This window comes from Panthera onca, chromosome E1 (genome assembly GCF_046562875.1).
Source record: "Panthera onca isolate mPanOnc1 chromosome E1, mPanOnc1 haplotype 2, whole genome shotgun sequence".
In the NCBI taxonomy this organism is placed as follows: domain Eukaryota; kingdom Metazoa; phylum Chordata; class Mammalia; order Carnivora; family Felidae; genus Panthera; species Panthera onca.
In genome coordinates this window covers 955,033-980,237 of record NC_138352.1, presented here as the reverse complement: position 1 = coordinate 980,237, position 25,205 = coordinate 955,033, and the positions used below count along the sequence as shown (strand labels likewise).

General features: G+C 54.9%; 1 protein-coding gene across 4 annotated transcripts; it reads left to right on the top strand.

The window, feature by feature from the left end:
* Positions 1–11,981: 11,981 nt before the first annotated feature.
* On the top strand, positions 11,982–25,060 carry CYB561 (cytochrome b561). 4 transcript variants are annotated; one of them, XM_060645758.2, is made up of 6 exons: positions 11,982–12,002; positions 21,386–21,603; positions 22,547–22,645; positions 22,942–23,045; positions 23,535–23,692; positions 23,934–25,060. In XM_060645758.2, the coding sequence occupies exons 2-6, from the start codon at positions 21,399–21,401 to the stop codon at positions 24,124–24,126; spliced, it is 759 nt and encodes a 252-aa protein (XP_060501741.1). In that variant the 5' UTR covers positions 11,982–12,002; positions 21,386–21,398; the 3' UTR covers positions 24,127–25,060. The 4 variants fall into 4 exon arrangements, with proteins under 4 accessions (XP_060501741.1, XP_078294442.1, XP_060501739.1 ...); XM_078438316.1 differs by having other exon boundaries at positions 11,994–12,012; XM_060645756.3 differs by lacking the exon at positions 11,982–12,002 and adding an exon at positions 12,867–12,990.
* Positions 25,061–25,205: the final 145 nt, after the last annotated feature.

Genomic DNA, 25,205 nt, shown 5'->3' with positions numbered 1-25,205 from the left:
CGCTCACCAGCATTGGATGAGAGCTCCCACGTTGCTCTGTATATTCACCAACACTTACTATTGTCCAATTTTTACATGTGCTCCAGTTCTCTGGGTAGGACATATTTTCATTCCCTTGTTGCTGATGAGGTTGAACACCTCTTCATGTGTTTAGGGGACATTTGTGCTCCCCCTTCTGTGCTATTCCTGTTTGTTTCCTCTGCCCATTTAGTTTTTTCCCTTTTCTTTTTTTTTTTTTTTTAATTTTTTTTAACGTTTATTTATTTTTGAGACAGAGAGAGACAGAGCATGAACGGGGGAGGGTCAGAGAGAGAGGGAGACACAGAATCGGAAGCAGGCTCCAGGCACTGAGCTGTCAGCACAGAGCCCGACGCGGGGCTCGAACTCACGGACCGTGAGATCATGACCTGAGCCGAAGTCGGATGCTTAACCGACCAAGCCACCCAGGCGCCCCTCCTTTTTCTTCTTGATTGATACAGTTGGTCAAATACACTGGCTAGTAGTCCTTTGTCATTTAAATGTGCTGCAGATATAATTCCTAGTTTGTGACTTGTTTGCATTTCCTTGGGGTGTCTCTTGATCACAGAAGGTCTTACTTCTAAAGTAGTTGGATTTTGTCTATTTTCTCCCTTTTTGGCTAGCATCTCTTCACTCCTTGTAGATCATGCCCCATTCCTGGTTGAAGCCCCAGCCTGGCCCCTACTGAACTGACACGCTCCAGAGCAGAGCACGGACATCCCTTTTAATTGCATCCTCCTGCCCCAGCCTCATGGCAGCCCCACTTTGTACTCAGTGATGTATTCTGGAGCTTTTTCTGTACCTGAGCCTTTCCCTGCCCCACAGACCATCCCCCTGTTGGCTCACAGAACCCCAAGTTATTCTGCAAATCCCAGCTCTGGCATGACCTCCCTTTTTTTAAACCAGTCCAGAGGTCTTTTATTTATTGACTTACTTATTTTTACACCTATTAAACCATGAAGTCTTATGGAACAGGTTCTGGTGCCTCAGGGTCTTTTCCACCCATTCTCCCCGAGAATGTGTCTTTGGGTGGAGCAGGTTGGCGCTTCTGTTGAACCCAGGTACTTTTCTCTTCGGCTTCTTTCTTTTTTTCACTTTCCTTCCCACATTTCGGCAAGCTATCTTGGCTCTGGGAGCGCTTAATATGCGTGGTACGTACGTTAATTCTCTTGGCCAGAATCTTGCCCTTAACTTGTTTGTTGACAACAATGCCAACAGCATGCTGGGAAACACGGCAGGCTCTTCCAGTTTTGCCATGGTAACATTTGTGGGGCATTCCTTTTTGAACAGTGCCCATTCCCTTGATGTCTACAATTTTACCTTTCTTAAAGACTTGCATGTAGGTGGCCAAAGGACCAACTCCATGCTTTCTAGAAGGCCTAGAGAACATCTACCTGTGCCTCTCCTCCTTCCCTTTGTGGTCATTTTGGCACCTTGCTGGAAGAGGGAGCTCTGGCTGAAAGGCACACCTCCTCTTCTTAGAAGCATTTCCAGCCCCCCAAAGCTGAGCACTTCTTCCTCTATTCAGTGGGCTTCACCTGCCTAAGCATCAGATGATTGACAGTGTAGAGGTTTTCGACTATTAAAATGGGAGAACTTTTACTTTGAAGCAGTATAGTTTATTAAATAGATACAATATTTCAAAACATGGGATTCCTTAACAGTGGGATGCTTGGGGGGGGGGGGGGGAAATGGTTGGGAACCACGGCTCTCTTGCCAGCGAGGCCTACCGTAGCCCTGACATCACCCTGCCCCCACTTAAACATTTCCAGGGCCAGGAAGCTCACTACCTTGGTGGGCTGGACTGCTCTAGTTGTTAGAAACTGTTTCTTATGCTAACTGTGTCTCCCGCCTCATCATTTATACTTGCTGTTCCTCACTGCTCTCTAGAGAAACACTTAGTGAGGCTTTTCTGTCTTTGACATGACCACCCTCTAACAGGAGAAGTAGCATCCAGGTCTATCCGTGTCTCCTTTTCTCCAGAAGAAATACAGCACCTTCACTGATTCCTGGGAAGAGATGGTTTCCAGATTCCTCTGCACTTGATCACCCTCTTGTGAACAGACTGCAGATTTTCCGCATCCTTCGTGAACAGCATGCCCTTGTTTGAGGAAAGCTTCGGGGCTGGTCTAACTGGCGCAGAGGGGGGCCTGATCCAGTTAACTTGAGTCTATTGGTGCAGCTGCAGAGTGTCTTGACAGTTCTGGAAGCCCTGTCAGCTCTGTGGCTCACACCGACCCTGAGAGCTGAGGAAAACCCTCAGATCTTTTTCATGTGAAAAATTACTTTGTTTATGTGCATTTTCACCTTCTAAAATGCAGAGTATCTGTAGAATTCACTCCTCTGCACTTGGGCTCAGCGCTCCTCCCTTCGGAGAAAGTTTTCTTAGCGTTCACGTCTCCCTGTAGCTTCATGTCAAGCACAAATTTAATAAACAAGCTATCGTTTTTTGTTTTTGTTTTCCAAGTTGGCATTCCAAGGACAATGCGCTGTGGCAAGTAAGCATCCTTGGACCCTGTCTCTATTACACTCTGCCTTTGGGGTGTCAGGGCCCTGACTCCCAGGAAGCAGGGCCAAGGGGCAGGGGCGTTTCTTCACTCGGGGCCCCGGGTGAAGTTCAGCTCCATAGCTGTGGACAGTGATGACCCGTCTCCACCCCCCAGGCTAGGAACATCTGAGTAATCTTTGACTCATATCTGTCCTGTCTCCTATTGCCTAATCTTGCCTGGTCCTCATTAAAAACGTCTCTTTACTTTTCTTTCTCTCACTTGTTCCTCTGCACATGTCTCCTGAGACCACTGTGCTTGTGCGAGCGATGGTCTCATCAACACAGACTACCTGGATGATCTTGGATGATCCAAGACGTGACGGGTCCTGAGCCCCGGCTAGGGGTGTCGCTTGGGCTGAGCCCTGAAAGAAGGGGTAGGGGTTGGTCAGACCAGCTGTTGGAAGGCTCACATTTGAAGTGGAGGGAACAAACTTATGCTGGTCAGCACTAGGAGGTGAGCAGAGGCTGGAAAAGCAGGCCGAGGCTGCCAAAGCTGAGGCGGGCAGTCAGTCTTCCTCCTCAGGAAGGCTTTGAGTTGGGCAGTGCCCTGACCACAAACCTATTTCAGAGCCACCAGTGAAGATGTGGCTAGCAAACGTGCAGAGGTGACAGGAGAAGACAGTGGCCTAGGGCCCCCCAGAGACTGAGGGAACTGGTAGATTCAGTGGTGCGCCAAGGGAGGTGGGGATGAAAGGAGGCAGGAGCTGACTGGTTGAGGGGAGGTGGAGGAGGAGGTGAGGGGGGTGACATGTTCCTAGGAGGGGAACATTCCAGAAGCAGGTTTGGATGGTGGGAGGGAAAGGAGATGAAGACCTGGTTTTGGAGGGTGCTGGTCCTTTGGTGTGAGGAGGTGGGCGACTGGAGGGGCCAGCTCTCCTCACTCCCACAGCTGCTGTGGGTCCACTCACCCTCCACGGGATCCTTTGCCCCTTTTCTCTGCCTGCCTTCTGGGTGTCGAGATGCTGCTGGGCCCCAGAGGACATCCACCCAAGAGAACTTCAGGAGGTGTTGAGTCCCTCCCCCTCCCCAAGCCCACCAAATTTTCTATGTCAATCACTGTTTGGTGAATGTGGGAGAGGCAAGTGAGGGCTGCCTGGAGAGGACTCAGGAACACTCAAAGTACTGTCCCAGACCCTTGTCCTTCTGCGAAGCCAGGCCTGGCATTTGCCCCAATCATGCCTCCTCCCTCCCTTTCACCAACATTAATGGCCCTTCTATGCTGTGGGTGCTATGTGGGTGCTAGAGATACGACAGTGTACAAAATCAGGCCACGTCCATTGAGTCAGGCATCTAAGTGCTTTACACATCTTAATTCATTCAAACCTCCTAGCAATCCTATGGCTTAGCTACATTTGATTCCCATTTTACAGGAGAGGAAATGAAGGGTTTTTACTTTTTACTAACAAAAAGGTTAGTAAGTTGACTAAGGTCACACAAGTGATGGAGGCCAAATGCAAAGTCGGATAAGTGCCACCATGAGCCACTCCACTGTCCCCTCCTTCTCTCCGCTCCACAATGCTGTCTCCGTCCACTTTTGTGGGACGTGTCAAGTGCCATATCCTTTAGATGTTCTTATTTTTAACCCCAAATCTTAAATCCACTTCTCCTGGTTTTGCTCCTGATGAGGTGACCTCTGCTGCCGTCCCGGCAGGAACATACACAGGCATGACACCTGCCTCTTCCTGGCTTTGTGCATTCCTCTTGCCCCACCTGTTCACTGCAGTACCCAGCCCTCTCTAAGACCCACTGCCACTGTCCCACCTATGGACCCTCAGCATCTCTCGCAGGCCCTCCCTTCTGCTCTCATCCTCATTCTCTCTCTCTGTAGCCCATTCTCACACACAGCCTGGGAATGGATACTTGTCCTAAAGCACAAACCTGAAAACAGCATCCGTTTGCAAAACCCTTCCCCACGCTTCAGCTGAGTGATAAAATCCACGCTCCTTGGAGTGAAGTCCAAAGTCCTTCCTCCCCCTGCCTCCTCCACATCCTCATTTCTGGCCCTACCTCCACAGGTATCAATGCTCCCAGAGGCTCACTGGTGGCAGCTCTGGCCTTGATAAAGTGTTTAATAGTCAGCAAGAAAGGGGGTGAGACAAGAACAGTCAGATATAGAAAGCCAATCGGCATATATTAGCCAAGTCACCAGCTGTCCTGTTTTGGTCCTATTGGTCACAATATCTTTTAATCCAAATATCCTTTCTGTTTTTGTTTTTTTGGTAGTTAAAATATTACTTCTTTCATAAGATGGTGTGTGTGAGAAAATGGCATATTTAAAAAAAAGTCTTTACTGGGTGAACTAAAGTGTTTGCAACTCCAGTCAGATTCCATCTTTCTCCTGACTCAGCAGTCTATGCAAGCTGCCCACTGGCACATCAAGCAGACCCTGAGCTCTCAGGCCCCGGGGTCTTTCCTGCTTCTCACTCCTGCCTGCAATGTCCCCCTCCTCCTATCACCTGCTCATCAGACATCGTCCCTCCAGGCCCGACCTGCCCTTCTGTTCCTAAAGCAAGGCCTTGGCACTCAGCACAGTATTCAGTGAGTAGGACTGTGGTCATTCACATGTCTCCCCATGGAGCTCTGGGCGGTAGAAACTGGGCATCCTCATACATTTCTAGAGCCTGGTGCAGCTGCGGCCTCCCATGTACACAGCAGGTTTGCTGAGATCCTGACTAGAACGAATCAATTCCAACCTCCCTTGCAGCAGGCATGGCCGTGGTGGCAGTGAGGGGCTGTGGGGGCGCCCAGGGCTCGCTGGCTGCAGCGGTCAGCCTGTATGCCTGCCTGGACTTCGGAACTGCCATCCCTCTCCTGCCCTGAGGGCCTGACTGGGTGGCAGTGACTCCTCCCCAGCCCCCTCTGTGTGGAGCTCAGGTGCTTGGGGGCTGTGGCATCTAACTGTCCCTAAAGCACTATGGGCCCCGTGTGTGCCTTCCTGCAGCTGTGTGTATCTCAAGCGTTGTTCCCAGAGAGGGGCCAGGAAACTGCCCACACTCTGAAGTGCTGGAGATTATCATCTGCCTCCCAGCAGCCCAGGGAACCTCAGGTCAGACAGGAAGACAGAGAGGGAAGGGAGAGAGACCGAGAGAGAGAGAGAGAGAGAGAGAGAGAGAGAGAGAGAGAGGCAGAGAGAAGTGAAACAAGGTCTGTTTCAGTAGAGACAAACATGGGGCACGCACAGAGAAGGGGGGCAGTTGCCACCAGAGTGGCGGCAGTGGGAGGCTGGAGCTGGGGGTCCGGCGAGCCTCCCACTGGGCTGGGGGAGAGGCACCTGCCTGCTGGCTCTGACACAGTCCTCACTGTGGGACCCAGAGCACAGGAGGCAAATTCACTTCAGGGTCCACCCCTCGCCTCTAGTAAGTCCAGGGCCCTGACAAAGTCCTCTGAATGCTCAGGACTCCTGAGGGGCCTCCAGCCCTGCTGTCAGCCCAGGCAGCACCCTGGTCCTTCCTGGCCTCACTGCCCCTTCCCTGACAGCCCTTCAATAAACAAACTCCCTTAAGGCACCAAAGATGGGTCAGAGGAGGGACCCCTAGGGAAGAAGATGACATTTCGTTTTTAGTTTAGTTACTTTGTAGTAGTTTGTTTTAGGAAGGACCTCTTGAGAGGCCTTTTATGCAGATGTCAGACAGAAAGTCTCATGTTGAGGGGTAGGTGGCAGTGGACTTCTGCGGCCAGGCAGAGGCCACCTTGTAACCCCCCCACCTTGAGAGTGAGGGGGGTTGACTAACATGAACAGGAGGAAGAAAGAATATGAGCTGAGACCCTTCTATCTTAGCAGACCTCCTTTGATGGGCAGCTTTGCAAGAAGGGTGAAGAGCTTCCGGGGAGAAGCCTCTCCATGGAGGAACCTGCCTGGGACCAGGCTCTGCAGTGGGCCTGGTCATCTAGGGGGCGTGGCAAAGCCCAGGAGCTGAGTTCATTCATATGGGGCCACCACATCTGCTTGTGTAGAGCTGTCTAGGCAAGCAGGTGCAGCTGGGTCTTGACTCTACAGGGAAGTGAAGCCAGGACTGAGCCCTCTGTCTAAAAAGCCCTGATGGTGCTTGGATTTACCAGATGAGGAGAGGCCCTTGGATGAGGAGAAAAACTCAGAATACATGAGAGTTCTCAAAGTCCCATCAATGTCAGGACCTGACACTGTCCTTGAAGCTGTAAAGGGCTATCACTTCATAGTAATGATACGTTGGGATGGATGACTTATTAAAGACTCCAAGTAGTATCTAATCTATGCCTTCTAAAGATACAGCCTTAGGTTCTGGAACCTGTGAGCCAGCCCTTGGGCAACATTCTTGGGCCCTGAACTTTAGGGTGACACTTTGAAGGAAGCTTACCCAGAGTCACCTGCTGCAGTAAGGGCAGGAGAGGCGTTCTGGCCCCTTGGATCCCCTTGGGAAAGGGGTCCTTGCATCCCTGCTAGAGCAGGAGGTATGACTGGCCCACAGCAGGGGATGAGGCAAGAGACAAGGATCAATCCAAACTGGGGGACCAGCTGGGGGGTATGATTCTCCCTGGTAGCGGCCCACTTGTTAGGGTCTCCCACTGGGTGGGAGGAATCAAAGGAACATGGCTTCTTGGGTAAGGGAGGTTCTGAGCCAAGGTCGAGGTGCCTTCGAATCTAATCTGCTCTTGACAAGGACCAGTTGGCCTGATAGGAGCACTCCAGGTAGGAGGTGATGGCCAAGGCCAAGAGGAGTGTACAGGACGGAGGTGGGAGGGGTGGAGCCAGGGTTAAGTGAAGCCTTTGACTTAGGACAGGTGTGCTGCTAACTTGTTATAACCTTGGAAGAGTCACCAGCCTTTGTGCACTCATCAGACAGTGCCTTATATGAGTGCCCCCCTTTTTGGCTCTTCTGTGTTCAGCTGAGGTCTGACTTAGAGAGGGCTGCCATAAAGCCACCACTGGGGAACACTGCCTGAGCCTCTGCCCAGGTCACACTGGGGCATCTTCTGGGCCATGGCTTGGTCATCCTGCACTTTGAGCTCAGAGCAGCCCCCACTCCCTTGCTGCTCTCCTGTCATGAGAGGCTTGGCCGAGAACCAGGGGGGATGGATCCAGAGTCAGCATGGCTTTCAGAGTCAAGATGAGAACTCAGAGCTGTTGAGGGCTTGGAACAAAGTGCAAGAGTCCTGGGTCTGCAGTTTATGGCTGGTTTGTGGAGTTGATGAGGTGGCTATCATTATCAGCCTCATATCCCCTCCCTCCCCACGCCTCTGCTGGCAACACCCAAGGCTCCGGCCACCCTTCACCCCCAGGCTCACACACTTGCTCCTTGGGGTCTCTCTTGCGCTCCACAACGAATGCCCCTAGCACTCACATAGCAGGTCTTCAGTGTTTGTTGATTGACTGACAGACTGGCCTACTCACAGACAACAGCAGGGAGGTGGGGACTGAAGACACCACTGGGACACACACCTCTTCACGTGTTCTTCCTGAAGGGGAGGGCTGGCCCAGGGGAGTGAGGTCTTGGGGCTGGGCTCCCATGCCTCCTGCTCAGGCCAGCCTGGCCAAGGGGTGCTTGGCGGTGCCTCACTGACTGTGACCCTATGTCCAGATTCTCCATTGAGTGAAGGACATGACCAGTAATCAGATACAACTACAACTATGAGCCTATGGACACTTCTTAGACACCCTGGGAATTGCTGCGGGGTCCCTGCTACACACCTCACACCTTCACCCTCTGCTCTCCCTGAGAACCTGTTTACATTGCCGTTTTCTACTCTGTATACAGTTTCTCCTCTGTTGGGGAAGACAGTGTTAGAGGGTAGGGCAGGATGGAGATGACCATGCACATTCTTGCCTCAGGGCCTTTGCCCTTCCTCCCTCCTCCCTCCTCCCTCTGCTGGACTTATCTTCCCTTACATCTTCATAGGGCCTGCACCTCTACCCCTCTCTCCTCAGAGTCTTTGTCCTGTGACACTCCAGCCCTTCCCCTGCTTTATTTTCTTTATAACACTTGTTGCTACACACAATTAGGTCTGTGTGTCGGTGTACATTTACATGTACGTGTGTATATGTGTTGTTAGTTTCCTTTTCAATTATCTGATGCCCCCACTTCATATAAGTCACATAAAAGCAGGACCTTCTGTTTTATCGATTACTATTTCTCCAGGGCCCGGAACAGGGCCTGACACAAGGTGGTGCCCAATAAACCTTTGCTGAAAGAAAGGAAAAGAAGGAGTAGAAGGGAAGGGAGGAAGGGAGGGAAGAAGAGAAGAGAGGGAAAGAAGGGAGGGAAGAAGAGTAGGAAGGGAGGGAGGAAGGAAAAATGAAGGGAGAGAGGGAGGGAAGAAGGGAGAGCAGGTGAAGGGGAAACATGTCCTGCTGATCCCTCCCTCCCCCAGGGGGCTACACACAAACACAAAGAGAGGTTGGAAAGCCCACCCCTTCCATCGCCTCCCACCTCGGGCACCCGGTGCCATCATGCCACCTCTTGCACCAGGCTGGTCCCCACTGCCTATCCGACCCACGTCCTGTCCCTCAGAGCCCGGCAGCGGTGAAAGCTGGCCTGACTCTCCTGACTGTCACCGCTTCTCTGTCCATCCTGCGGGGTTACATTGCTTTGTGAGCAGGTTTTGTTCTTGTCTGTCTTGAATCCTGCTTTCCCAGACTGGACCACCTTGGGGGTCAGCCTGGGCCCCACAGCCTGTGACGTCCCTCAGCCCAATCCCCTGGAATTCTGGAGGTGCCAGGTGACTCACTCTCTTCATCAGTGGCCAGTCCCCTGCTTCGCTGCCACTCCTTCCCCATCGCTGCTGCTCCGCTGGACGCTCTGGCTGCTCCTGCTGGGGCTGCTGCCCCGGAAGCTGCAAGATAGGTTTTTCTCCAAGTGATTATAGTTCCATTTTAAGCTCATCAAAGTAGCCATGTGCTTTCAGACTCAGACTAGTTTCCTTTTCAAGGAAGTTGGAGCAAGCTCCTCAGGGAGTGGGCCTGATGGTGCCACCCCCAGCAGCAGGCTGCTCCCACCTCTGTATACTGGTCAGGGTATGTGTCTTTCAGTTATTTGCCATCCTAAGGCAAGGCTTACCTCCCAGAGCTGGTGCAGGCTTTGGTTCAGGCATGTTGATTCCTGGCAGTGGCCCAGGAGCCCTGAGGGGGAACTAGTTAGGCCACCTCCTCTTTCCTGAAGAATGCTCTAGTCCCTCTAGCTGGGTCTTTGGCCAGGACCTTCTTGCCCTCTCCCTGCTGTCTCGTTGCCACGTTAACCCCTGCTTGTCCTGTAGCTCTCTGAGTTGATGTCCCAGGCCCCAGAAGCCTTCCTTGACCCTCATATCTGGGGTAAGCACCTTTTCTACGCACTAAGGTCTGAGAGAAAGGGCTGTGCCTGTCATGTTCACGGATACATTCCCAGGATCACCCAGCACCTGGCACACTGAAGGGACTTGATAAAAATTCTTGTAAAGAGCGAATGAATTCCGGGTGCATTTTGCAGAACCTTAGGCCTGGGGAACCCGGTCTCCTATGCCTTTTGTATTCTCTGCAGCCCAAGGTTAAGGCCTCTGTGTGCAGCACGTGCTGAGGAGTTAACTAGCTGTTTCAGCCTGTTGGGGATGGGGAAGCTTTGCTGGGAGGGGCCAGAATGGCCAGGAGGCCCCTCTCCTGTCTTTCCCAAACAGGAGCAAGGTAGGCTTGCCAGGTAAATACAGGATACCCAGCTACATTTGAATTTCAAATAAATGATGAACACATTTTTAGTATGTTACATGAAGTGAGGCATGCTTATGCCAAAAAAAAAAAAAAAAAAATTAAATTCGAATTTAACTGGGAATCCATCTTTCTCAATCTGGAAGCCCTAGTAAGGGCAGCCCCGATCAGCCAGGTGCCGGTGGGACTCTGAGGTCCTATTCATGAGGTATTCTCACTGTCTTGGTTCTTCCTGCTCTTTAAATGCTTTTGGCCAAAGAACAAGGTGAACGCCAGGTGTGGTTTCCCAGAGCTGTCACGGACACACTTAACACAAAGTCTCTCCCTACATCACAACCTCAACTCCAGCTGCTGGATCAGATGGTTAGGGAAGGCCTGTCTTAGGAGTTGAGATTTGAAAGAATGAGCCAAGTGATGATTGGGGCACTCCAAAGTTGAGGTGGGAGTGAATCTGGTGAGTCTGGTGGTGGCTTTGTGAATGCCGGCAGGGACGGGATTGCATAGAGCATGCCCTGGACTGCATCCTCAGTCCTCAAGAAGGGGCCTTTGTGCTGCTCGGCCAGCCTGCTCTTACCCACCTCTGCCCCCAGCTGTAGGGTGGAAGCTTCTCTAGCTTCTGTGGCAGCAGTCTCAGCAGCAGGGGGTGTGGGGACAGCAGGGAGTGGGGGGATGTCTGCCATCCTGGGTTGGGGATTCTGGTGCTTGACAGCAGTTTGGTGGGATCATCTGCTCTTTAAAAGGGTTGAGAGGAGCCATGAGCCCCTAGAGCTAAGTCCCTGTGTGGTTGCTCCCCATGGAGGCACCTTATGTCACTAAGAGCACCACCTCCACCCCTTCCCCACTTTAAGCAGACCTCTGAGAACACTGCTGGCAGGGTATGCTCTCCCTTCTGAGAGGGAAATGCCGCAGCCCAGGGCCATGGACCATGGGGGCAGGGGGAAGAAGGACCCAAGGGGCCCCTTCCTGCCTCAGCAGGCATCTCTCCCAGCTTTGGAAGGGGCTGAAAGCCTTATACTGGGAAGCTCAGCACTCAAATCACAGAGTTCCCAGCAGGCTCTGCTCCTCTGTGCCACCCTGCCCACTCCAGTTCTCCTCCTCTAAGCCCAGATATACAGGCTAAACAATGGGAAATGGCTCAGTTCCACATTTAACACACAGAGCATTTGTTGCCTGCTGTTTGCCTGTTGGCACGCTAAGGAAGCTGTTTCTTAATTTAAAATGTCCATTAACTCCCTCCAACTGGAAAGTTACTCGAAACAAATTTATGCTGTAGCAGGTTTAAGCTTGGTCACTCTGAGGGGTGGGACCTGCTGTGTTTGCCCCATTATTAGGTGTGCCCAGGGCAGTGGGCACCCTTGGGTGTTTTGCTATGTGCCTGAGAGTATGTTGTCTCTGTAAGGGGGTATTAGATCTCCAAGGCCCCGCTTGGCCAGGGTCCTCCAGGAGCCTCTGGACACTGCCCATGGGAAGCCCACAGTGTGGGAGGTAGAGGGAGGGAGAGGGGGAGCCACGATGTGGGGGAGGGGTATCTCTTTAACATCTCCAGGGGAGGAAACCCCATTTCCCTCCTACCCCCAGGCTCTTGGTACGTCTTGCCAGGCATCTGACAGGAAAGAACCTTTTGTTCTGAGCTTGTAAGAAGTCTGAGTTGGACTTGTTATCTACCCACAGCATTTCCTGAACAGGGGCTGCGGTAGGGGCTGGCCCCCAGCCTTGGCCTTGGCATCCTCCTCTCTTAGCTGTTGGGACAGGCGAGGCTGCCGCTGGCAAGGTCTAGGCCTCCGGCTGGTGAAAACTGGTATTTATCCTTAGGCTGGTTTGCCTGGGGGTGGGTAGTCAGTCTCAGACAAAGCCCCCTGAGAAAGGGGGGCAGGAAAAGTCACCGTGTGTGTGTGTGTGTGTGTGTGTCTCGGGAGCGTGGTACTGGGGAAGTGGTGAGTCCAGTCTTCCTGTACGGTGACATCTCCCTCGGGGCAGGGAGGAAGGAGGTGTGTTCCCCCAGAGCTGCAGAAGCTGCAGCGTGGGCCCAGGCCCGGGCCGTGTCTGACACCTAGTGGCCACCTGAGCCCGGGGCGGGGCGAGGGGGAGGGGAAGGTGGTGGGAGTGAAGAGGGGGAGGGAGGGAATCTGGAAGCGCGGACCCCAGGCCGAGGCCCGGCCGCTGCTCTCCCGGCCTGCAGCCCCTTCCGTCGTCTCCCGGGCTCAGTCCCCCTCCCGGGTCCCGGTCCCCACTCCGCAGCGCCCCCCCGCCGCGCCCGCGGCCTCAGCGTCAGACCTGGGCAGGAGGCCGCCACACCCACGGGGTCGCACACCCCCTTGCGTCCCTGAACGCGGGATTCCCGTAGGCCGGGTCGCGAGGCTCGGATTTCGGAGGTTACCCGAGCTCGGGTCCAGAAGGCCGGGGTCACGGTGGCCGCGGCTGTCACCCCTCATCGCCCTGCGCCGCAGTCCCTGTCACGCGGCGTCAAGGTCGGGGCCCGGGACCTGGCGGGGCCGCGTCCAGACACCTGGGCATCAGTAGCGGCCGGGCCCTGCAGTAAGCGCGGGGACGTGAGGGAAGGACTTCCGGCGCCCCCTGCCCTTAGCGTGACCCCCGCCGCGCCGCCCGCCTTGCGCCCCACCCGCCGCCCTGTCGCCATGGAGACGCCATAGCTCCGCGGCGGGCGCGGCCGCCGGAACCGGCTGAGCGGCCGGGGCGCGGCGTGGGAAGCTCGCCTGTGGGTCCGCGGTGGGGCGCTGCGCGGCGGGGACGAGCTCCGGGCCCGGCGCCCGGCCAGGTAGGCGGCCCGGGCGGGTGGGTGCGAGCCGAGCCCCCGCGCGGAGTCGGGGAGGGGGCCCAGGTGCGCCCGCAGCGGGACGGGCCCGCCCCCCGCGCCGAGCCGCCGTGAGTCCCGCATCCGCCACCGCACCCGCCGCTCACCTCACCTCAGCTGCTCCCGAGCCCCACGCGGCTGGGCCGGAGGTGGAAGAGCTGGCCGCGCTCCTTGCTGGAGCTGCCGGCCTCTGGCCCTGGTTCAGCCTCCGTGCCAGTCTGCGGAAGTTAGAACCGAGCGGCAGGTGACCCCACGCTTGTCAGTGGGCTCACGGCTGATATTTTGCCACGTTCTAGAAACGAGCTGGGGTAGATGTGGATCAACCACCATTTGCCACGACTGTTCTTTTGAAACCTGAAACGGGCCCAACTGCTTTGCTGGTGGCGGGCCCTCCCTCAGCTTCGCCTCTCTCCTCTTGGGGGTGAAATGGCTAGCTAGGAGATCCCTTCCTTGTTCTGGAACATCCGCAGCTTAGTGGTGTGAGGGTAGGAGTTCCTCGTTTGGGAAATCCTGGCTCGTTGGATTGGGCCTGGTAGGCCCCTGAGCTGTGGGGACAGGGGGTGCAGAACTGAGCGGAGGAAGGGGTCCCCTGCTGCCTTTGACACCTAGGTGATGGCAGGGCCACCTCCACTCTCTGCCTGCCCTTTCCCCCAGGGCTCCACAGAGAAGGAGACCCTGTCCCCAGCTTTTCTCCTCGAGGTGGCCTCTCTTCCGTCATACCCCGGAACTTGGCAGTCTTTGAGGATTTTCTGAATCTCATTAAATGAAGCTCGTCTCAGGATGTCTGGGTTCTATTTGTTTTCACAGCAAATGAAGAAATCCCAAAGCTTTGCCACCTTCTCTTAGATACCTTGATTTCTCTTCTGAAATTGGGTTTGAGGCAGAAAATACCGAGAGAAAAGTCGTAAGTGCCAAAGTGAGACCCACATAGGGAGACGGCTGCTGCCACCCCACCCCCACGCAGGAGGAGCCTCCCGGACTTGGAGGTGGAGCCTGCCTGCCCCACGGCTTCCCCGCCCTGGCCGCCTTCCCTGGGCCCGCAGAGCTGGGCTTCTGCTAAGGCGGTGTGCTTCAGCAGCACCAGAAGGTATTGGTGGAGAAAGCTGCCCCAGATCCAGGGTTTTCTGCCCAGTGGGGGACGGAGAGTGGACAGAGGGGAGTGTGGATTTATGAGAGGGGGTAGTGCTGCCATCTGGCTCTCTGTGGCCCCGAACCTCTTGTGTGAACAACTTCTGATGTGTGACTCTTCACCTTACTCTTCCCAAGGTGCTATTAGGACCGGATTTAGTTTTTGTTAGACTGTTATCTGATTATCTACCATGTGGCAGGCACTTTGCTAACCGCTATTACATATTTATCCCCCTTATTTTTTGCCAGGCCAGTGAGTAATGAGGTGGGACTATCGATAGGGGACTATCGATATCCCCTATCTTGTGGATGAGGAAGTAGGCTCAGAGAGGGGACTTGGCTTGACCAGGACCGCAGAGTCAGATGCAGAGGGGCTGGCTTTAAAAATACATCCGTTTGACCAGAGCTGCATTCGTGGGTCGTAGGCACTTTTGCCTTGCTGGGACCCTTCTTCCACTAAAAATAATACCAATTTTTAAAAAACCCTATATTTTACAACAATTAAAAAAACCCTATATTTTACAATTGTGTTGGTATAAAGACAAGTATAATCCAGGCCAGATTAAAAATTAAAACATTTTCTTCAGCACTAAGTTTGTTTCTCCTTCTGATTTTAGCAGAAATCATAACATTTTTTGTGGGTCCCTACAAGTATTGGAAACCCTGGCACCAAGCCCACTGTACCTAATGGAGAACCAGGCTTTGCTTTCTTCCTGCGGGCTACTTGGGGCCCTGCCTGACAGCTCAACCTTCACTTTGCTTTCTCTTCCATCACATTCTAGGGCATTCTAGGGCACTTGAGTCATCCCTTCAATGGGGGGGGAGGGAGGGTTGGTTAGATCTTAGAAAAGATGTAACCTCTGTCCCCAATATAATCTTGCCTAACCCAATTAAAACCCTGCTGTGGCCAAGGAGGGCTGCAGCCAGGCCAGGCTGCCTGCCTCCAGGCTCTAGGACATGGGCAGTGTCTGGTCCTCATAATGAGATTAGGCCTGGTGGCCTTTTAACAAAACTGTGGGCATGAGGAGAGTGATTCTCAGCACGTTCAACCCCTGTGGGTATCTCCTGTCCCTTTTTGATGACATTAAGTGGAGTCTGACTGCAAGTTGGTGTGGGAGGGGAGGGGTGACTGTCTCAGCCCAAAGTTCCAGAAGCTGCCAGAGCTGTCACCCCCATCTTGTGCTCTGACAGGAAGGAGGGTGGCTGTGTAAGGGGCTCTGAGGGCTATCAGAGCCTCCTCTGCTTCCATAACTCTGGTCTGCCCGGCAGAGGGGAACTTTGGGGTGGTGAGTGGCAGCTTCAAGGCCCTTGATCCTGCCCCCCACACTTCTGCTCTGGGAACAAAGGAGGCCCGGGGTTCTGGGGGCCAACCCAGCTGGCAGGGAAGAGAGTGTTCTCACTGTCTGGTTTGGGAAATGAAGGGGCCTGATTCAAAGGCATTTGCTTGCTAGGGAGTGAATCTCAACTGCTTTCAAAGTTTGCACATGCAAAATGTGTTTGTGGATGGGTCGGATTCCAGCCAGAGTCAGCAGGATGCGGTCTCTCTTCAGCAATTGGAAGCAGCCCCTCCTTGCACAAAGATAGGTTGCCAATGACTTGAACCGAATAGGCAACAGGTGAATGCCATTGCTGAAGGAATCTGGATCTTTCACACTCGGAACTTTTGGACTGCGGGGTCACCTGTAGGCAAGGCACAGACAGGCCTGCCCGAGGCAGGATGGTCTTGCTTGGTGTGAGCTTTCCTGCATCCCTCATACTTGGGCTGCAATCACCATCAAATTGGAAGGGAGGGTGGGGGAGATGGATTGGTCCTCCATAGTTCCAAAGGTCATCCTTTATCTGTGGCTTCCTCCTGGTTGCCTCATTACCCGGATGCTTAGTTCCCTAGGACAGGTGGGGCAGGTGAGCTGCCTTTGGAGCAGTTGACAGGAAGATCTCATGGAGCAGCTGGCTCATCCTCCTGCCACCCCGTCTCTCTTAACTACCTGTTCCCATCCTGCTTCCTTCGCTCCCAGGAGAGCTCCCAGGGAACACTGGTGCTTGTTGCTGTGGTGGGCTTAAACCGCCTTAGGAGCATGGTTTCCTGAGGGGTGAGGGGTACAGGAGGACTGGCCTGGGACAGGGAGAGACCTCCTTGGAGCTCTGTTTCAAAGCGACTTCTTTGGCAAATGCCCATTTGGATCCTTGATTGGCTTCAGTATTTGGAAAGCATGAGAGCTCCACCCTAGATCCTCGGCAAAGCCACACTGCCACCAGACAGCCAGCTGTTCAGGGAGTGCCACCTCAAGGTATTAAGGTGGGGAAAACTGTCTTCCGTGCATATAGTGGAAAGTGCTCTTGGCGGCCTGAGTTGAACTTGTGGCTTGAATTCTTACTACCCTTTACTAAGAAAATCTGCATCTGCTGTGTAACTTGTCTGTAAGCTCCTTGAAGGCAGGGATCAAGTCTGATCTGTATAGCTCCGGTGTCCAGCAGTATTTGCCAGCACACGGCAGGGGCTCGATGAACAAATGAGCAGCTATTTGCTGCTGGTAATTTGGGGCATGTCATTTATCCTCTTTGAGCCCCAGTGTCCTCACGCATTGATTTGGGACAGCACTCCTCTCACCACAGTTGTATGGCGAAGGTTCCGTGAAAGAATGCTGATGATCATAAGGGAAGGGAAACAAAAATAATGTAAGAACAGGGAGGGGGACAGAACATAAGAGACTCATAGATATGGAGAACAAACAGTCTGCCGTGAGGCCCCTGGCATGCCCCCAGCACGAGCGGGCACCCCCGTCTTTGCCGCGGTGGGTGCAGACGGCATCAGCAGTCTGCCTTCCTGGGGAGTTCAGGGCGGAAGTGTACAATGCAGAGCGGCAGAGCCCCCCGTGTGGTCACCTCACTGCTCCAAAGTGTGATTTCTTTTCAGTGCCACCAGCTACTTCCCTAGTTCACAGCAGACACTGACTGAGGTCCTACAATTTAACTCCATTCTGACACTGTCTACCTGGAGATGGCAGGTTAAGGGCTCAGGCCCACGAGACTGCCCCCAATTCAGAGGCCAGTCGCAAACCCAGGTTGGCACCTGTGCTTCCGACCCACCTGCTGTAGATAAGAGGTTCCCATGGCCTTCTCCTCAGGTTCAGTTAATTTGCTAGAGCAGCTCACAGAGCTCAGAGAGTTATTTTACTTATTAGGTTTATTACAAAAGGATGTGACTCAGGAACAGCCAGATTGAAGAGGTAGGTAGGGCGAGGTCCGGAAGGGTCCAGAGCACAGGAGCCTCTATCCCCAGGGAACTAGGGTAGCCGTCCTCCCCCCTGGAAGCTCCTTTTGAATTTTAATGGAGGCTTCAGCACAGAGACAGGGGTGATTAGATCATTGGCCATTGGTGATTGAACAAATCTGCTGTCTTCTCCCTCCCTAGAGGTTGAGGGGTGGAACTCAAAGGTACAGCCTTCAGTCACATAGTTCCCCTGGCACCCAAGCCCCCCCCCCCCATCTACAGGTTATCTAGGGGGCTCAGTAACATAACAGAAGACAGCATTAGGGCTTTCTTGGGAAATTTTAGGAGCTTTAGAAGTTTTAGGAGCTCCATCATATATATATATTTAATTTAATATAAATTAATATATATTAATATATATTTAATAAATATATATATTTAAGTTTTTAAATGTTTATTTTTTGAGAGAGAGAGCACAAGGAGCACAGAGGGGGGAGGGGCAGAGGGAGAGGGAGACGCAGAATCCGAAGCAGGCTCCAGGCTCTCAGCTGTCAGCACAGAGCCCGACACAGGGCTCGAACCCACAGACTGTGAGATCAGGACCTGAGCTGAAATCAGAAGCTTAACCGACTAAGCCACCCGGGTGCCCCCATCCTATATGTTTCTTATAAGTCATAACATCACAGCCCTGAAGAGAACCTTGCTCTGGTTTCCGTCTGCCTCCTTAGGAGACTGGCCGGGAGGGAAACATGCTGGCTCTGGCTTGCCCGGCCACAGAGCAGCTCCGAGATACAGGGGCGACGATCCCCTTTGCGGCCCTGAGCTCCCTCTGCTGTCGTTGGTTATTCTGCTGGGCTGGGAGAAGCTGTGGCAGGTCTGCCAGCAGCAGAGCACGTTCCTTCTGTTCTTCCTGATTCAGAGCTAATCAGATTCTGACTGTGCCCCGGGCTCTCTGGGGATAAATCTAATAAAGGCGGGGAGGACGGAGAACAAGTGACCCGAGGACAGCCTCTCTCCGGTAGATTTTTCCTGTTAGAGTTAGGGCAGAGGAATAGATCCCCAGGAGACCCAAGGAAGAGTAGGACGCGTTCCTCGGAGGAGGCACGACAGCAGACAGGCACAGGCGAGCTTCGTGGCAGGCAGGCAGACTGCCGACGGGGGTAAGTGGGCTCCAGGCCAGCGTTGGGGATGCAGAGGTGGGGACAGAGAAGAAAGAAATGTCCCTTTCAGGTTGTGGGGCAGGTGGATGGAGGGGAGGGTGAGTGGCAGGGAGCCGGAAGAGAGGCGCAGGGAGTGAGGCAGAGTGTTGTGAGAGCCAGGGAAGCTGAGTGGACTTGGTGAGAAGATGCGGGGCTGCAGATGGAAACTGAGCTAGGATCGTGTTACAAGTGTTGCCATTTCACTGGCAGGCGCCCCCGTTTGCACAAGGTGGGACAACATGAGTTGGGGAACTGGCCTCGTCCTCGTCCTTGTCCCTGGCAGGTCTGGCGGGTTAGAAGGGGTACAGAGATTGGGGTGGAAGCTCCATGCTCTGGCTGGGGTGGTGGCAATGAAGATGGCCAGGAGGGAAGTGATGGTGGGGACCCTGGGGGAGAACCCCGAGGATTCGGTGGCCTGTCTGTAGAGGTGTCAGCGTCGGGACCAGGAGGACAGCCGCAGTGGCCACCTGCACGAGGTCAGGATTGGATTCGGTTATGACGACGATGGGCAGATGAATTGACTAGGGATGTGCGGAGGAGTTTGAAGTGTTTGCTGATGTCGGTAGAGATGTATGGTGGGTAGCTAGAAGTGGGGTTTGTATTTGGGGGAGAGGACAGAACTGGCCCTAGATGTAGGAGTTGCCTTGGGTAAAGGTGACAGATATGGACGGTGGCAAGAGTCTCAGAAATAGGGGTTCATTGTCTGCCAGGGCTTCTGGAAACAGGTGTTCCCACCGGCTATGGGAGTGTGTTTGGAAGATCATTTGATAAAATGTCAAAAACCTAAACGAGAACATAGCCTTGCTGCAGGATTCCATTTCTCCATTTAGGAATTAATGAGACACATGTGCAAAGGTGATCACATGGTGTGATTTATTTAGTGAAAAACTGGAAGCTAGCTAAATGTTGAACAGTTGGGATTGGGGTTTGGTTAAAGTGTGGAACAGCTGTATGGTGCAGTCTTGTGTTGTCATTGAGACAATGATGTGAATGTATATTCATGGACAGGAAAAGATACACAGGATCTACTGTTAAGGTAGAAAAGCAGGTTAGAAATCGGCATGTCTCTGTTTTTATTAAAGAATGTATATGTTTGTAGAAAAAAAGGATGTGGGGCGCCTGGGTGGCGCAGTCGGTTAAGCGTCCGACTTCAGCCAGGTCACGATCTCGCGGTCCGTGAGTTCGAGCCCCGCGTCAGGCTCTGGGCTGATGGCTCGGAGCCTGGAGCCTGTTTCTGATTCTGTGTCTCCCTCTCTCTCTGCCCCTCCCCCGTTCATGCTCTGTCTCTCTCTGTCCCAAAAATAAATAAAAAAAAAAAAAAAAAAAAAAAAGAAAAAAAGGATGTAAGGACACACATGAAAATGCTGATTACTTGTAATTTTTTCCCTTTTTATGTTAATCTGTATTTTACTGTAGGGAGTATGTATTAGTAACACTCGCCACTGCCCCCAACTTTTTTTAATGGCGAAGTTGCCAAAGTTTGTCAGATGTGGCAGAGAGAATCGGGGGGTAAAAAGAGACCTCCCCAATTACTAGTAGAAGACCGGGCCGACTGGACACTAGTTCTTGAGCGGTACAGGGTGGAGAGAGACAGCAAGCGCTGGGTGTTAGAGGGAGACCCAGAACCCATTAGGCCATGTCTCTGCGCCGCTGTCATTCTCTGGAATGTTTCCACTGCTGCTTGGAAAGCCCAGGACACTGCGGGCAGAGAGCCTCTTTCTGTGGGCTCGGGACCCTGCAGCACCGAGGCAGACAGATGGAGGAGGCCATCGTTGTTCATCACCGGCCTCGTGCCCTGGCTGCCTCTCCTGACTGGGCGTGTGGGCCAGGCCTGGGCTCCGGGTCTGGAGAACTATCCGATTCAGGGTGAAGAGCTTGCGTGAAGGCCATCCTGACCCTGGGGGAGGCTAACATGGGGGTGCACTGGGCAGAGGAGCCAGGAAATGCGCTTACCACACACACAAACACATGCACACACGTACACACGCATGCAGGTGCACACACACAGGCACACATGCACAGACCCCTGAGCAAGACTTTCCCAAGCCTCCTGGAACTGCCACTTTCTTATCTATGGCATAGGGACAGTAACTACCTGCTTTACTGTCCCATACAGGATGGTTATGAATTAAGTGATGTGTATGAAACACCCCATGGGCTCTGAATGCCAAGGTGCTACTCCCTGTCCTGAGTAGGGGTGCAGACCCGGCGGGCCCTGAGCGTGGGGGGAGGAAGTTGTGGCAGGGGGAGCAGGCTGTGGGGCTGCTCCTGTTCCCCACGTCGTCTTCAGGCAGGGTCAGAGCATGGGGGCAGCTGTGGGGGCTGCACCCAGGCTCCTGGGGAGGGCAGGATTTCTCCTTCTGTCGGCCACACGGCCACACACTGGGTGCATGGGTGCAGGGATGTCAGCTTTCTCGTTCTCTCTGGACGTACTTGTGACCCATCTGGAGGACAAACCGTGACTAACTCTGTACCTTCAAGGGATTTTCTCACTTCTCTGAACCTCCTCTGTGAGCCCCACCTGAGAAAAGCCAGGGCCTTGGGAAACAATGCAAGGCACAGGCACGTCCCCCCGCCTCTGAATCTGAAGGACCTTCGCTTGCACCCTCACTGCATCTCATAGCCAGGTGCTGGCCTGTCTGTCTCTGGGGGAAGCGGGGCACCTCTGCTGAGCTGTACTTGAATCTCGGGAAGGGATGGAAGCACTGCTGTAGCACAGGGGCCGGGAGAGGTGGGTGGAAGGGGGCAGCGGGCATCGGGAGGCCGGGACGTAGCCTCTGGAAGCTGTGGGCCACTCTGAGCTTTGCTGTTTTCCCTCCAGCAGCTGCCTCAGCATGGAGAGCCACGCAGGCCTGGCGGCCACCCCCAGGGCGCTGCCTTACTACGTAGCTTTCTCCCAGCTGCTGGGCCTGATCGCGGTGGCCACGACCGGTGCCTGGCTCGGTCTGTACAGGGGCGGCATCGCCTGGCAGGGCGTCCTGCAGTTTAACGTGCATCCCCTCTGCATGGTCATAGGCCTGATCTTCCTGCAGGGAGATGGTGAGTCCCACCCTTGCTCCTGAGAGCGGCGGTTTGCAGGAACCCTCTCATCCCTGGGGTCTCCTGCACTTAGACACATCTAAGATTCTAGAAAAGACAGGAAGGAAGCTGGCTTGGGGCCTGGGAACACCAGGCATCCAAATCTAGGGGCCTGAGGCTTGTGGAGCATCCAGGGGTGTGCGTGTAGAGCAAGCAGCCCAGGGGCTGGGCTGTGAGCTGAGGCTGGCTTCCGCAGGGGTGGTTTGAAGTTGGAAGAAAAACGGTGAGTGTGCGTGTGTGTGCGCGTGTGTGTGCGCGTGCATGTGTGTATGTGTTGGGGGAATGGTGGACTTGGCAGAGCTGCAGCTCCTCTCTGGAGCAGGAGTGAGCCTGTGACTGGCCCCCACCCTGCCTTCTGTGTGGCCTGCTCTGGTAACAGGAAAGCTGGATCTGGATCTGTTTGACCCATTCTTCCTAGGGGCGGTCCTGGTGACAGCCATTCCCCAGCAGCAGATTCCTAAGAGGCATTCCCCGTGCCACCTGGCCCTGTCCGGCTCAGCCCTGTGAGGGGGATTAGCTTGGGAATCGGGTTCCCCACCTAGGGAACCTGATTGCGGAAGGTAGTGAGTATCTGCTCAGCTTCAATACTGGACTATTTGAGGACCATCAGAGCTAAGAGGTGAACTCAGAAGCTTGGTGACACCTCAGCGTGCCTGCATGACGAACCGAGGACACAGCCCAGAATACACAGGACACTTGATAAGAAAGTGGTGGCGGCAGGGGCGCTAGGGCACACCTACCCGAGGGCCCCCGCCGGGCCCCACCGAGTCTGTTTCCCGTCCTACTGCCTGTGGCTGGGGTGTCCTGCCAAGCCCTTGGTGCGGATCACCTCTGCCAGCCAAGCTGCATCTCCTCGCTGCCTGTGGCAGGCGGGCCTGACCTTCCCTTTCTCACTCCCTGAAAGCCCTGCTGGTTTACCGTGTCTTCAGGAACGAGACCAAACGCACAACCAAAGTCCTGCACGGGCTGCTACACGTCTTCGCGTTCATCATCGCCCTGGTGGGTGAGTTCCTGGGCACGGCTTTCCCTTTCCCCCACCTCTGCTTCTAACTTGGTGGGGGGGGGGGGGGTCGCCCCTTGACACCTCTGGTCTCCACGCCGGTTCTGTTATGGTCCCGTCCCCATCCCTCCCGCGATCCCCCACCCCCCAGGCATCCCCGGCTGGGACGCTGGGTGCTGGCAGCCCTCAAGCTGGGACCAGATCCCAGAAGTCCCGGCTGGTTGGGTTTCCCTTGGGTCACCTCACCCGCTCCCCTCCCCACCAGCCCTGTCCTCACACGGCCCCTCTCTCCGGTCCAGGCCTGGTGGCGGTGTTCGACTACCACAGGAAGAAGGGCTACGCTGACCTGTACAGCCTGCACAGCTGGTGTGGCATCCTCGCGTTTGTTCTCTACTTCGTGCAGGTGGGCGGTTCCGCGCCTCGGCGGTGGGGTGGGGGTGGGGGGGCGGGGGCGCGCGAGGCCACGGCGGGGCCGCCTGTGCCACGGAAGGGCCCGCTTTCCCGGGCGTGTGCCTGAGAGTGAAGGAGGTGCTTTAGCACGGTTGGACGCTGCTTTCAGATCCCCAAGTGGGTACGAAAGCCAGGATCTCCCAGGCGAGGGTGCCTCAGACCCAGGCCGCCTTCCAGCTGACGCGGCACATGTGTCTGGCCACGGGCCCGGGCTTCCAAGCGTTCGAGCGCGATGAACCGAGATCGGCCTCGAGTGCCGGGGCCAGGACCTTTCCCATAAGCGTTTGCTGCTCCCCCCACCCCTGCTCTCGAGATGAAGAAGGCCCAGCGGTGGGTGGAGGGGTTCCCCGACTGCGTGTGGACACGGCCTACGTGGGGTGACCTCGGGTTGGTCAGACGGCGGCCGGCTCGGTCTCCGGCACCACCCCGCCTTTCCTTGTAGTGGCTCGTGGGCTTTGGCTTCTTCCTGTTCCCCGGAGCTTCGTTTTCTCTGCGGAGCCGCTACCGCCCGCAGCACATCTTCTTTGGCGCCACCATCTTCCTGCTCGCTGTGGGCACAGCCCTGCTGGGCCTGAAGGAGGCGCTGCTGTTTAAACTTGGGTGAGTGTCCTGTGCCCCCACGGGCCTTGGGAGACGGAGCCCCGCCCTCTGCGTCTCTGGGCCTCTGCCTTCTGAGGCAGCTTCTTGTGGAGTTAGCGAAGCAGTGGTTTTCCTCTCCGGGCGGGGGACGGGTGGGGCTGGGACTGGAATACCACGCCAGCTTTCTGGCCTTGGTGTGAATGGCATTTGGGCCTGACCGAGACCCCTCGGGGGGCTTCTCCCTTCCACCCGAACCCTGCAGGGCCAAGTATAGCACGTTTGAGCCTGAGGGCGTCCTGGCCAACATGCTGGGCTTGCTGCTGGCCGGCTTCGGCGTGACTGTGCTCTACATTTTGACTCGCGCTGACTGGAAACGGCCACCCCAGGCGGAGGAACAAGCTCTCTCCATGGACTTCAAGACGCTGACCGAGGGCGACAGCCCCAGCTCCCAGTGACGGCCTGCCCTTGTCCCACGGGGAGGGTCTGGCTGCGGCTGGCCTCCTCAGTTCCGGGAGGTTCTGATAGGCGTCTTTGCCGTGCCCTGTCGAGGCCGTCTTGAGGCCGGGTGGCTCTCGGGGAGGGCTCGGCAGTGTCGGTAGGGACCGTGGGGGCAGCGTTCCCCCTCGAGCGCTGATTTCTGGGGTTTAGGGCTTGACCTCCTCTACTTTCTTCTCCTTGCTGCTGCTTTAGAGTCCTGTTAGTCATGCACAGACCCCTGCCCCTGTTGTCACTGTCACCCCCTCAAATCAAGAAGCTTTGGGTAGAGTTTTGGGTGGTCAGTCCTGGTCACAAAGGCACAGATCCCTGAAGGAGATGCAGGGTGGCTCTCCCCTTGAGGCAGTGGATGCTGGGCCGTGTCCAGTGGCTGCAGAGAGCACAAGGCTGTGGGATAAACTGGGGCTTAGCGACAGGCCTGGCAAGGCCAAGACTTGCTTTGTGTAACACTGAATTCAAACCAGGAGTCTCGCTAGTCTGAATAACACGGTGGTGTGAATGGGCCCAGTCTTTGGCAGTAGAGCAAATGATATTATGTGTAAAATATGTTGGTATTCGGAGCGAGGTTCCCCAGGAGAGGGGAGGGACTGGCCCCTGGGAAGCTCTGGAGATGTGGCTTCGGCCCAGCTGTGCTCTTGGCCTCCCCTTTCTTCAGTCCTCAGCCCCAAGATGCTGTGCTGGGAGAGGGACAGGGCACAGGACTGAGACAAACTGTACTTGGCGGCCGAGAGAAGGGGAAGGAGGTGGCCCCTCGCACTGGCGGGCTGGGTGGTGGGCTGGCCACTCCCTGCAGGGGCCCGGGCCACCAGTGCCCCCGGTGTCCCTGCCCTCACAGGCTGGCTCTGACTCGAGGCCGAGGGCATACGTCTTGTTTTTTTTTTTTTTTTTAATTTTTTTTAACGTTTATTTATTTTTGAGACAGAGAGAGACAGAGCATGAACGGGGGAGGGTCAAAGAGAGAGGGAGACACAGAATCTGAAGCAGGCTCCAGGCTCTGAGCTGTCAGCACAGAGCCCGATGCGGGGCTCGAACTCACGGA

What these genes read in the sequence shown, in the direction of transcription:
- CYB561 (XM_060645758.2), top strand. Translation starts at nt 21,399, where the DNA reads ATGGAGAGCCACGCAGGCCTGGCGGCCACCCCCAGGGCGCTGCCTTAC. An exon ending in GTTCATCATCGCCCTGGTGG is followed by an intron (nt 22,646 to 22,941) that starts GTGAGTTCCTGG and finishes TCTCCGGTCCAG; the next exon opens with GCCTGGTGGCGGTGTTCGAC. An exon ending in TTGTTCTCTACTTCGTGCAG is followed by an intron (nt 23,046 to 23,534) that starts GTGGGCGGTTCC and finishes CTTTCCTTGTAG; the next exon opens with TGGCTCGTGGGCTTTGGCTT.